This window comes from Alexandromys fortis, unplaced genomic scaffold (assembly GCF_014885135.2).
Source record: "Alexandromys fortis isolate MF-2015 unplaced genomic scaffold, M_Fortis_MF-2015_v1.1 scaffold_70, whole genome shotgun sequence".
Lineage (NCBI taxonomy): Eukaryota > Metazoa > Chordata > Mammalia > Rodentia > Cricetidae > Alexandromys > Alexandromys fortis.
In genome coordinates this window covers 7146619-7157813 of record NW_026067955.1, presented here as the reverse complement: position 1 = coordinate 7157813, position 11195 = coordinate 7146619, and the positions used below count along the sequence as shown (strand labels likewise).

At 40.8% G+C, this 11195-nt stretch overlaps 2 protein-coding genes across 5 annotated transcripts in view; one reads left to right on the top strand and one right to left on the bottom strand.

The window, feature by feature from the left end:
- Zwilch (zwilch kinetochore protein) overlaps positions 1 to 8972 on the top strand; it is a 40881-nt gene extending 31909 nt beyond the window's left edge. For 3 of the 4 annotated variants that reach the window (XM_050151992.1, XM_050151995.1, XM_050151994.1), the window contains 3 exons: positions 2351 to 2463; positions 4815 to 4926; positions 7337 to 8972. In XM_050151992.1, the coding sequence (XP_050007949.1) occupies positions 2351 to 2463; positions 4815 to 4903 (202 nt within the window). In that variant the 3' untranslated portion in view covers positions 4904 to 4926; positions 7337 to 8972. Of the gene's footprint in view, positions 1 to 2350; positions 2464 to 4814; positions 4927 to 7333 lie in introns of all 4 variants that reach the window. The other variant, XM_050151993.1, reaches the window with a different exon arrangement.
- The window catches only part of Lctl (lactase like), a 20299-nt gene continuing 16498 nt past the window's right edge, over positions 7395 to 11195 (bottom strand). The window contains exon 12 of the mRNA XM_050152006.1: positions 7395 to 7510. Within this exon, the coding sequence (XP_050007963.1) occupies positions 7395 to 7510 (116 nt within the window). The remainder of the gene's footprint in view (positions 7511 to 11195) is intronic.

Genomic DNA, 11195 nt, shown 5'->3' with positions numbered 1-11195 from the left:
TGGGTGGGTGGGTGGGTGGATGGATGGATGGATGGATGGATGGATGGATGGATAGATAGATAGATAGATAGATAGATAGATAGATAGATAGATAGATAGATAGATAGATGAATAAATAAATGTTTAAAAGGGTTTGGAAGGTTTAAAAGGTTTGGAAGATGGCTCTCCTGGTAAGAAAATCACTCACTGCACAACCCTTGATGACCTGAGTTTTTTGCTGTCCAGGACTCATGTAAAAAGCAATTTGTAGCCGGGCGGTGGTGGCGCACGCCTTTAATCCCAGCACTCGGGAGGCAGAGGCAGGCGGATCTCTGTGAGTTCGAAGCCAGCCTGGGTTACAAGAGCTAGTTCCAGGACAGGAACTAAAAAGCTACTGAGAAACCCTGCCTTGAAAATCAAATAAATAAATAAATAAATCAAGCAAGCAAGCAAGCAAGCAAGCAATTGTAAGCCGGGCGATGTTGGCACACGCCTTTAATACCAGCACTCGGGAGGCAGAGGCAGGCGGATCTCTGTGAGTTCGAGGCCAGCCTGGTCTAGAAGAGCTAGTTCCAGGACAAGGACCAAAAAAGCTACAGAGAAACCCTGTCTCAAAAATCAAAAAAAAAAAAAAAAAAGCAATTGTAGTGACTTGCATTATGTAATTCCAGCTGTGGCTAAATGGGAGACAGAGACAGGAAAAGCCACTAGGACCCCCAATACTCTTCAGTGTACAGCAGAAGTAATGAGAACTCTGCCTCAAAAAAAGAAAACTGATTCTCTGAAAGTTGTCCTCTGACCTGTACATGTGCTGTGGAACATGCCTGTCTGTACTCATATACTAAATAAACCTTTAAAAGTTTAAAAAAAATGCATATTTATTTATTTATTGGGTTTTTTGAAACAGAGTTTCTCTGTGTAGCCTTGGCTATCCTGGAACTCACTTTGTAGAGCAGGCTGGCCTTGAATTCACAGAGATCTGCCTGCTTCTGCCTTCTGAGTGCTGGGATTAAAAGTATGCACCACTACTACCCAGCTAAAATATGTATAGCTACACAGTGGTGGCACACACCTTTAATCCCGCACTCAGGAGACAGAGGCAGGTGGATCTCTGTGAGTTTGAGGGTCTACAGAGCAAGTTCCAGTAACCCTGTCTCAAAAAACAAAACAAAAATGTATTTACTATTATTATTATTGTGTGTGTGTGTGTACTATATATAGGAGAGTACATGCCGTGACATGTATATGGAGGTCAGAGGGTAACTTTGTAGGGTCCATCCTTCCACTTTTCATATGCATTCTTGGAATCAGACTCAGGTTGCCAGCCTTCCATCATCTGGCAGCAAGAACCTTTGCTCACTGAGCCATCTTGATGGCCCCAAAGGAATATTTATTTATTTATTTATTTTGCTTGCTTGCTTGCTTGCTTGCTTGTATATATGTAGTTGGGTGCTTGTAAGCTAAGGCACACATGTGGAAGTCAGAGGACAACTCACAGGAGTCAGTTCTCCCCTTTCATCATGAAACTCAAGTTATCAGGCCTGTACCCTCTGAACCATCTTTCCTACCATGATAATCAGTTTTTAATTTAGTTAATTAATTAAATTTTTAAAAATTCTACCTTCTTTTGTAATACTCTTTCCTCCTCATGTGTTTGATTTTCAAATGACCATTGTTAATCACCTAATGCCCATGTCAGAAACCTAGGACCCACCCTCTATTCACTCTTATTCCTCACTTGTCCTTTAAATAGTTACCAGTCTTGATGATCTCCCCACATATGGGTGTGTGTGTGTGTGTGTGTGTGTGTGTGTGTATTTTGTGTTTATTGGTGTCTTGCCTGCATCAGAAGCCCTGGAGCTGGAGTTAGAGACACGTGAACTGCTGTGTGGGTGTTGGGAATTGAGCCCCGGGTTTCCTGGAAGGACAGCCAGTGCTCTACACTGCTGAGCTGTCTCTCCAGCCCCATCTATTATTGCTTTTTTAAAGATTTGTTTCTCTGCTTGTAAGTGGTGGTGCACTTTAATCCCAGCACTAGAGAGACAGAGACAGGCAGATCTCTGAGTTCGACGCCAGCTTGGTCTACAGATCAATTTCTAGGATGGCCAGGGCTACATAGATAAACCCTGTGTTGAAAAACAACAACACCAAAAATGTTTTTACCTTTTTACCGGAAATGTGCGTATGTTCTTGTCTCTGCCCCTCCCTTGACTGTACTTCTCCAGGGTACACATTGTTTCCTATTTATATCCCTCCTCAGTACTTGTCACATAAGGATTTCACTAAGTGACTAGAAGGAAGGAATGTAATAGATGTTGGTTGGTCACTGGGAGTTTATTTATTTTTTAATTTCTTTTGATTTTTTCCTTAGTGAGAAGCCCCAGAAGTGGAGAGTGGAGATATGCAGTAATCAGAAGAAGGTGAAAACGGTGTGGCAGCTGAGTGACAGCGCTCCTGTAGATCACTCCAGTTTTCATAAGCCTGGTAAAGACGACTTGTAGTAAATTAAATCTTTCTGGGAGCAACCATTGTTACAGGTCTTTTCCTGAACTGTAGGTATAAAACATTAAAGGATCCCAGCACTCAGGAGGCAGAGGCAGGTGGATCTCTGTAAATTTGAGGCCAGTCTAGTCTAGCTCTAAAACTACAGCAGAACCCTGTCTTGAAAAAAAAAGAAAAAAGTTAAAGGAAAATCTGACTTTTTACCAGTGTAAGTATAATAATCACTAGCAAGTGCTTTTTTCTTATTGTTCTGAATAAATGAGCCTTTAATGAACAAGGGCAAGAAGTAGGGACACAGGTGTAGAGGTCAGTGATAAGATGGAAATGTTAGTTCACACTTCATACTGTAACCATGGTGATACTTCTTCCCTAGTGTATTCTTTGCAGCTAGATAAAAGTTGCCATTTATGGCATTCTGTCAAAGATTGCCCATGTTAGTCTCTTAGCTCTTTGTGTTATTAGTTGGCCTTCTGGCTTTTTTCAGTAAGCACCTTAAAAGCCTTGTCTTCATGCAAACTGAGTGTGGTGTTATCTCACATGTGGGCCTTAAATTGCCACATTCAAATATTATGTTTATCTGAGAATAAATCTGACAGTTTTCAGACAGAATAGAAGTTTCAGATTCCTTAATTAGCCACAGGTAGGAATGTAGTTTTACTGATTGATACTGTCTTAGTTTCTTTATTTTGCTATGATAAAATACCTAAAAAAGCAACTTAAGGAGCCTGACAGTGGTGGCACACACTTTTAATCCCAGCACTCAGGAGGCAGAGGCAGGTGGATCTCTGTGAGTTCCAGGACAGCCAGGGCTACATAGAGGGAGACCCTATCTTGAAAAAAAAAAAAAAAAAAAAAAAAACAGAACAAAAGGCAACTTAAGAGAGAGAATAGAAAAAGGTTTATATATTGGCCCACGGGTCAAGGTTCAGTGTTATCATGGTGGGGAAGTCAAGGCATCAGGAACTTAAAGCAAGCAGCCAGTTACATTGCATTCACACTCAGGAAGCAGAGAGCAGCAGTAAATACATTCTGCTACTGAGTTCCTTTTCTCCATTTAAACATCCATGATCCCTGCCCAAGGAACGGTCCTGTTCATAATTAAAGTGGGTCTTCCCACATCACTTAACATAATCAAGGTAATTCCTCACAGACATGCCCAGATGCCATCTACTAAGTGAGTCTCGATCTATCGATTTGAAATTAACACTAACACTAACCAACACAGCTCTACCCCTACCTGCCCCGGTCACCAAATAATCTCCACCCCACTCCTGGTGCTAATTGATATCCTAGTTTCTTTTCCTATTACAATGATAAATACTCAGATAAAAGCAATTCAAGGGTCAAGGGCTTTATTTTACTTCACAGTGAAGGTACAGCCCATCATGGTAAGGAAGTGAAGGCAGCAGTAGCTGTTGATGTAAAGTCTGTAGTCAGAAGAAGAAAGCAGCAATGCATGCATGTGTGCTGGTGTCAGTTCACTTTCTCCAATTTAAAGCAGTCCAGGGAATGGTTCTGTCCTTAGTGGGCAGGTCTTTCCACATGAGTTAACACTATCAGGATAACTCACAGTGTGCCCAGTCCTATTTCCCAGGTGATTCTAGAGTTTGTCAAAATAACAGTTAATATTATCACATATAGACAAAATGCAGAAAACTTTAAACTGAAAGAATTTTTCTGGAAATCATTAGTTAAAATCATGCTGTGTATTTTTAAGTAAGATGTAGAACTTAGAGCCAGGTGGTGACAGCATATTCAAGTTCAATGCCAGCCTGGTCTACAGAGCTAGTTCCAAGACAGGCTCCAAAGCCACAGAGAATCCTTGCCTCAAAACAAACAAACAAACAAACAAACAAAAAACCCATATAAATCCTAAGAATTTCTTCTCTGAAATTACGTTATAGCAGGATTCAGAAAAGACACTTATTGAGCCTTAAGTGGTGACACAGAAATTAATGTAGTTGGTTCCCAAGGGAGGGTAGCTCACTCTTCTCTTTTCTTCCTTCCTTCCTCCCTCCCTCCCTCCCTCCCTTCATCCCTCCCTCCTTCCTTCCTTCCTTCCTTTCCCTATTTCTTTCCTTTGTTTGTTCTTTCTTTTGTTCTTTTACTCTATTTTTAGTTCTTTTAAATGTCAGATTGTTTAATCTTGGCTTAAAAGGAGGGTTTGATATATAAACAATTGCCCTGGCTGAGTTTTGCCAGATTCCTTAGATTCTTTTCAAGTGGAATACAGGTATCATCCACGCTCCTTCTCATCTGCTGTGTTGTGGTAAATCAGCATCATACACGGAGTGAAACAGTTCTGACTGACCTCATTGTCTTTCTGGTTACAGATTTTTCTGAGCTGACACTGAATGGTAGCCTGGAAGAAAGGGCTGCTTTCATTAACATGGTTACCTGCAGCCAGGTGCACTTCAAGTAACACGTGCTGAGGGTCCCTGTAAGGTATCTGTGTTCTCTCGAATATGCTGCAATGTGTTTAGTGCCTCGTGTTTTATATACTTTTATATTGTTAATTTGAATCTACACATCAGGAATACAATTGTTCACCTGTCATCCCCTGAATGGCCTACCAGGTTATTACTTGACTTGGCAAGTCTCAGATTCCTTTTGTTGGCCACTTAATACATCTGCTAACTCTAGAATCAAAGAAATGAAAATGGCTTTTGCGTGGTAATATCTTTGCATTTTAAATTTGAAGAGTTCAGTTTCAAAATCATTGGTAAAAGAGAAAAATCATGAGCCAGGCGGTGGTGGTACAGGCCTTTAATCCCAGCATTTGGGAGGCAGAGGCAGGTGATTTTTTTTGTTTTTGTGGCCTGCTTGGTTTACAGAGCTAGTTCCGGGACAGGCTTCAAAGCCACAGAGAAACCCTGTCTCGAAACCCCCCCCCCCCCCAAAAAAAAAAGAGAGAGAGAGAGAGAGAGAGAGAGAGAGAAATCATGGCCAGGCGGTGGTGGCACACGCCTTTAATCCCAGCACTGGGGAGGCAGGGGCAGGTGGATCTCTGTGAGTTCAATACCAGCCTGGTCTACAAGAGTTAGTACCAGGATAGGCTCTAAAGCTACAGAGAAACCCTGTCTCGAAAAAAAAAATCGTAAACAGACCCCAATTTAACATGAAAAGCAATTTTTTAAAAATATTTATTATTTATTATGTATACAATATTCAGTCTGTGTGTATGCCTGCAGGCCAGAAGAGGGTACCAGACCTCATTACAGATGGTTGTGAGCCACCATGTGGTTGCTGGGAATTGAACTCAGGACCTTTGGAAGAGCAGGCAATGCTCTTAACCTCTGAGCCATCTCTCCAGCCCGAAAAGCAATTTTCTTAATAAACAGTTTTCCTCAGCTCACTTTCATTGGGCCCCAAATGTAAACACCATTTTTAAAATCTTACTTTGATTTTTAAAATCAAAAAGTAAGCACCACCAGGTGGGGCATACCCTTATTCTCAGCCCTTGGCAGGCAGAGGTCGGAGGAGCTCTGGGTTCAAGGCCAGCCTGTCTTGATAAACCTCAAAAGATTATGGGATTAAAGTGCTGGGATTTAAGGTGTGCATTACCCTTGCCCATCAGATCTCTTTTTTTGTTTGTTTTTGTTTCAGAAACAAAAATAAATAGAATTAAATAATGAGTAAAAATGCCTGATGTTACTATTCCCTCTTAACCCATTTGTCCTCTAATAAATGGAGATTAATTTTATCATAGTTAAAAATAAATTGGTCTTTAAGACAGGGTCTCTCTATGTAGTCCTGGCTGTACTAGAGCGCTCTTGTGTAGACCAGGCTGGCCCCAAACTCAGATCTGCCTGCCTATCTCCTGAGTGCTGGGATTAAAGGTGTGTAGTAAGTACCACACCAGCTTTTATTTAAATTAAAGAGAAAACAAAACAAAAAACAGAGACCTTTGTTCCCTAGCAGATGTTTTACCATCACAGCTTGATATTGCAGTGTCTCTGCTAACTGCAGCAGTGACTGACATGCATGGTCTCAGGACACACATGTTCCATTTCCTTTTTGCCCTCCTGCTTAGGTAGTAGTCTACAGCCTGAAAGGATTTTAGGTTGATGTTATCCAACAGATAGGGCAGTGCTTGAGTGACAGTCATTTGTATATTATAGTAATCTTTCCAGATACATGAAAAATAATCAAGTTACAAAGCTATAGGCTATATTCCTAATTTTGAAAAATGAAGTATGTGAATGATATTGTTGGACTCTAGTGTCCAAACACCGAGGAGGAGTCGCCCCCAGAGACCACCTCACACACCACAGCTGATGTAAAAGCATGAGGATTTTATTAATTCTGTCATGACAGGGTCCCTCAGCATTCGGGAAGCAGAGAGACCTCAGATAGCTGGTACAGTCTACTTTTAAAGGGGCCACAGAAGCAAGGGGGGTTGTTCTTTGACTATTCTGATGGACTTATTTGAAAGGGCTATTACCAATAATTGGCTGAAGAACTGTTGCCAGATCAGATGAGGTAAGAGGTCATTTTGACCCTGTTTCCCAGGGGACTGGGTTATATGGGTAATTGTTCAGGAACTGAGTACGTGCTCGAGTGTAGCTGTTAGGTCCTTGGTTCCCAGGGGAGGAGGGGAAGCACTATGGCACAGAGGCTGAGAGGATTCAGAATTCTCAAAATGGCTTCAGAATTGTCTTAAAGTCTTACAATATATAGCAAAATATTAACTCTTGACTTCAGGAGAATTGAGATTACAGGTTGCTTTCATTTTATTTATGCTTGTTTTTATTTTTATTCTTAAATTCCAGCACAAACCAAAAAAGGTGTGTGTGTGGGGGGGGGGTAATTTTCAAAACCTAAAAAATAGACATCACATAAATTTTTGAAGCAGAAAAGAAGCATGATTGTGAAGACCCTCCGGAAGATGAAGGTGGAGATGAGATCCCATCTCAGCTGTGGCTCCTGAGGAGGAGTGTTAGCAGCAGGGCAGCAGTGAGGATGGAGAGGGCGCAAACCGTGGGTACCACAATCTCCGAAGCCACGTGCATGTGCCTGAGCAAGGGCTCTGAAACGGACAGAGAACATTCCACCAGACATGAGCTTTGTTTTGAAACAAAAACTAAAGAAGAGGTACCATTGTGGGTTTTTTGTTTTTATTTTTGTTTTGGGAACTCTCACTGTAGACCAGGCTGGCCTTGAACTCACAGATCCGCCTGCTTCTGCCTCCCAAGTTCTATTTACTAAATGTGTGCACACTGCTACCATCCATTTTGACTATGGTATCTAATTGTTCTTATTTGTTGTAAAAAGAAACCACAACAGTAAATAAAACAGATTTTAAAATTATGGTGGGGTTGTAGTACTGAGGCAGAGCGTTCACTTGGCTGCACACAGCCTTGGGGGAATCCCTGCCATCACACAGAACTTATGTGAGAGCTGGAAATGTTACAGAAATCTGGGAATGCCTAAATTTGGTTCTTTCACTGGAACTTCAGGAAGCCTAAGTGTGGATAATATTTATGCTGGCATTAATTTCAACATATTAGCATCCATATTCCATGAGTTTTCTGGATTTTTACTGAGGAACTTATAAAAGAACCCTTCGGGCTGGGTATGGTGGTGCAAGCCTATAGAAGGAGTTCCAGGACAGCCAGGGTTACAAAGAGAAACCCTGCCTCAAAAGAAAAAAAAAAAAAAAAAAAAAAAGAATCCACTGGAAACATTTCTAGCTTTTTGAGTTTGTTGTTCTTCGTATATCTTTTTTTTTTCTTCTTCGTATATCTTATAAACCCTTAAGCGATGTAGGAATGTCTATATTACAAATTCTATGGTAATTCTTAAACTCGTTTGTTTGTTAATACAAAAACTCATTAAAAACCTAAACAATTATTTGATAATTCTCACATGGTTTAATCTTTAAGAACTAAGTGGTACGGGCACCAATCCGACGGAAGACCTTTATTTGTCTGCTGAGCACCCTGGTGACTGAAATAAACGGGCCTGGCTATGTTCTTATGAAGCTCACAGTCTCGTCAGCAAATCCTGTACTGCAGTCGTGTTGCATTTACTTTGATTTGGTGAACTATGGTTTACATGGCCTGGTTATTTAGGAATAGGGATGCTGGTGCATGGTTATATACTAGCCTGTAAAGATAGTTTGTTGAGAGGGTTTCTGCACCACCTGCTTTGATCATCTTTTGATTAAAGGATGATATTAAAACAGGAAGTATATTTTTTTTAATTGTCCTTATGCAGAAAAATAGATTTCAGAAACATTCTGTATTTTGAATCCTTTTAGATCCCATTGCATAAGAAATGATACCTTTTTAGCCCAGTGGTGGTAGCTCAGTCCTTTAATCCTAGCACTCAGGAGGCAGAGGCAGGCAAATCTGGGATCTGTGAGTTCAAGCAGTCTTATTACAAGCGAGTTCCAGGATAGCCAGGGCTACACAGAGAAATCCTGTCTTGAAAGAAAGAAAGAGAGAGAGAGAGAGAGAGAGAGAGAGAGAGAGAGAGAGAGAGAGAGAGAGAAAATGATGTAAAATGATATATTTTAAAGTAGGGACAGTACTTTTTGTTCATTGCTGTTAGCTCTGAGGCTTAAAATAACCCTCAAATATTAGGGAGTACTGATTATTTGCTGAAGATCTCTTGCAAGCCTGTAATCCTAACTACTTTGGAGACAGGAGTAGGAGGATCAAGGCCTATCTGGGCTACTGAGTTTAAAGTCATCCTGGGCAAGTTAGTGAGACCTTGTCTCAGAAAGCAGGGCCCGTGCTGGAGATGGCTCAGCAGTTAAGAGTATTGGCAGCTCTCGCAGAGGACCTAAGTTTGATTCCCTGTGCACACATGACAGCTTCTCACTGTAACTAGTTCCAGGGGTTCTGATACCACATCTTCTATCTTCTGTGCGTATCAGACATACACATGATAGACAGATATACATGCAGACAAAACTCTCATTCACATTAAAAAAAATTTTTTTAAGTAGGACTGATAAGATGACCTAGTGAATAAAGGTAGCCGCTCCCCAACCCTGACCACCTGAGTTCAGTTTTCTAGAACCCATGGAGAGATGAAAGGATAGAATACCACATAGTTATCCTGAGTGCCTCACATACTCTCATACACATCATACATACGTGTACATACATACATACCTACAATAGCAATAAATACAATTAAAGGTTGAAAATTTAAAAAGAAAAAGTGAAAAGGTTAGGGAGATAGCTCAATAGTAGAGCACCTAGTGTTTTGGAAGCCCTAGGTTTAATTCCTAGCAGTGCTACACACAAAAGTTACTTGCTTGATTAATATAAGACCCGTGTTTTGCTTTTCTTCATTCCAGTTGATAATAGCTGTTTTTTCCCTTTTTTCCACAAGCTCATTTTAATAAAACTGGTAGGCACATAAATTTGTAGTCTAATTCAAAAGAATGATTAGAGAAATTGAAATCATTCTTGTGAATGGAGCCATGGCTCAATCAGTAAAGCACTTGCCTTGTTTGACCTCTAAAACCCACATAAAATGATAAAATGGCAAGGTGCAATGTTCTTGGAACATCCCCCCCCCCCCCCGCCCCCCAGAGACAGGAAGAGTCCATAGCTAGCTGACTAGCCATTCTAGACTAATTGATGCGCTCCAGGCCAGTGAGAAACTTACTCTCCAAGGGAGTGATTGAAGTTCCTGAGTGTAACACTAGGTTGACCCTCTGGCCTGTACATATACCGAAGAAATCTCCCTCACTCATTTCTCATGTGCTTGCATGCTTTCTCTTTCTTTTACATTATTTGTTTTGTTTTGTTTGTTTGTTTAGATAGAGTCTCTAAGCCCACATTAGTCTGGAATTCATTTAGCCCATGTTGGCTTCAATATATATGCCTAGATAGACAGACATTTAAAATGCTGTAGAGACTGGGAGTTTAGCTTGCTTAGTATGTACAAAAGCCTACCTTCAGTTGGGTGGTGGTGGAACACACTTTTAATTCCAGCACTTGGAGACAGAGGTAGGCAGATCTCTGTGGGTTTGAGGCCACCCTAGACTATGAGAGCTAGTTCCAGGACAGCTAGGACTGTTAAACAGACAAACCCTATCTTAGGAGGGAAAAAGCCTACCTTCTAGTAGCTATGGCACCTAAAAAATAAAATTTTAAAGATGCTTGTATGACAAAAATTAAAGAAAAAGACATTTTTAGTCCTAAATGATTGGGAATATTGATTTTAGGTAGATCATTTTGCTACTTTTGATAATGCCATCATATGTAAAATTACATAGTTATAAAGAAAAGAATGTCCTCACCTGTGGCAAGCATCTGGTTGTTGATGGAGCAAGTTTCCAAAGCTTTGAGACGCCAACTTTCCACCTAATGAAAACCCACTTAGTAAGTAAGGTTGCCTTATGTTTTTCTATGTTTGAAATTATTTTTAGAATAAATGAAAGATTTTTTAATTTATATGCATTTGTATGTGTATATGCATGCATATACATGTAGAAAACTTGCAGAAGTCAGTTCTTTCCTAACACTTTAAGAGACAAGCCACGCCCACTCCCTCCCCCATCCGCTGAGGCAGGCTGATCTTCAGCTTCCGGCCTGAGCTCTCTCTCTTTTCCATCTGCATCTCTCTCCACTTCTCTGCTTCCCCCCTCTCTGTCTCTTTCTCCTCCTCCTCTCTCTTTCTCTTTCTCTCTCTCTCTCTCTCTCTCTCTCTCTCTTTCTCTCTCTCTCTCTCTCTCTCTCTCTCTCTCTCTC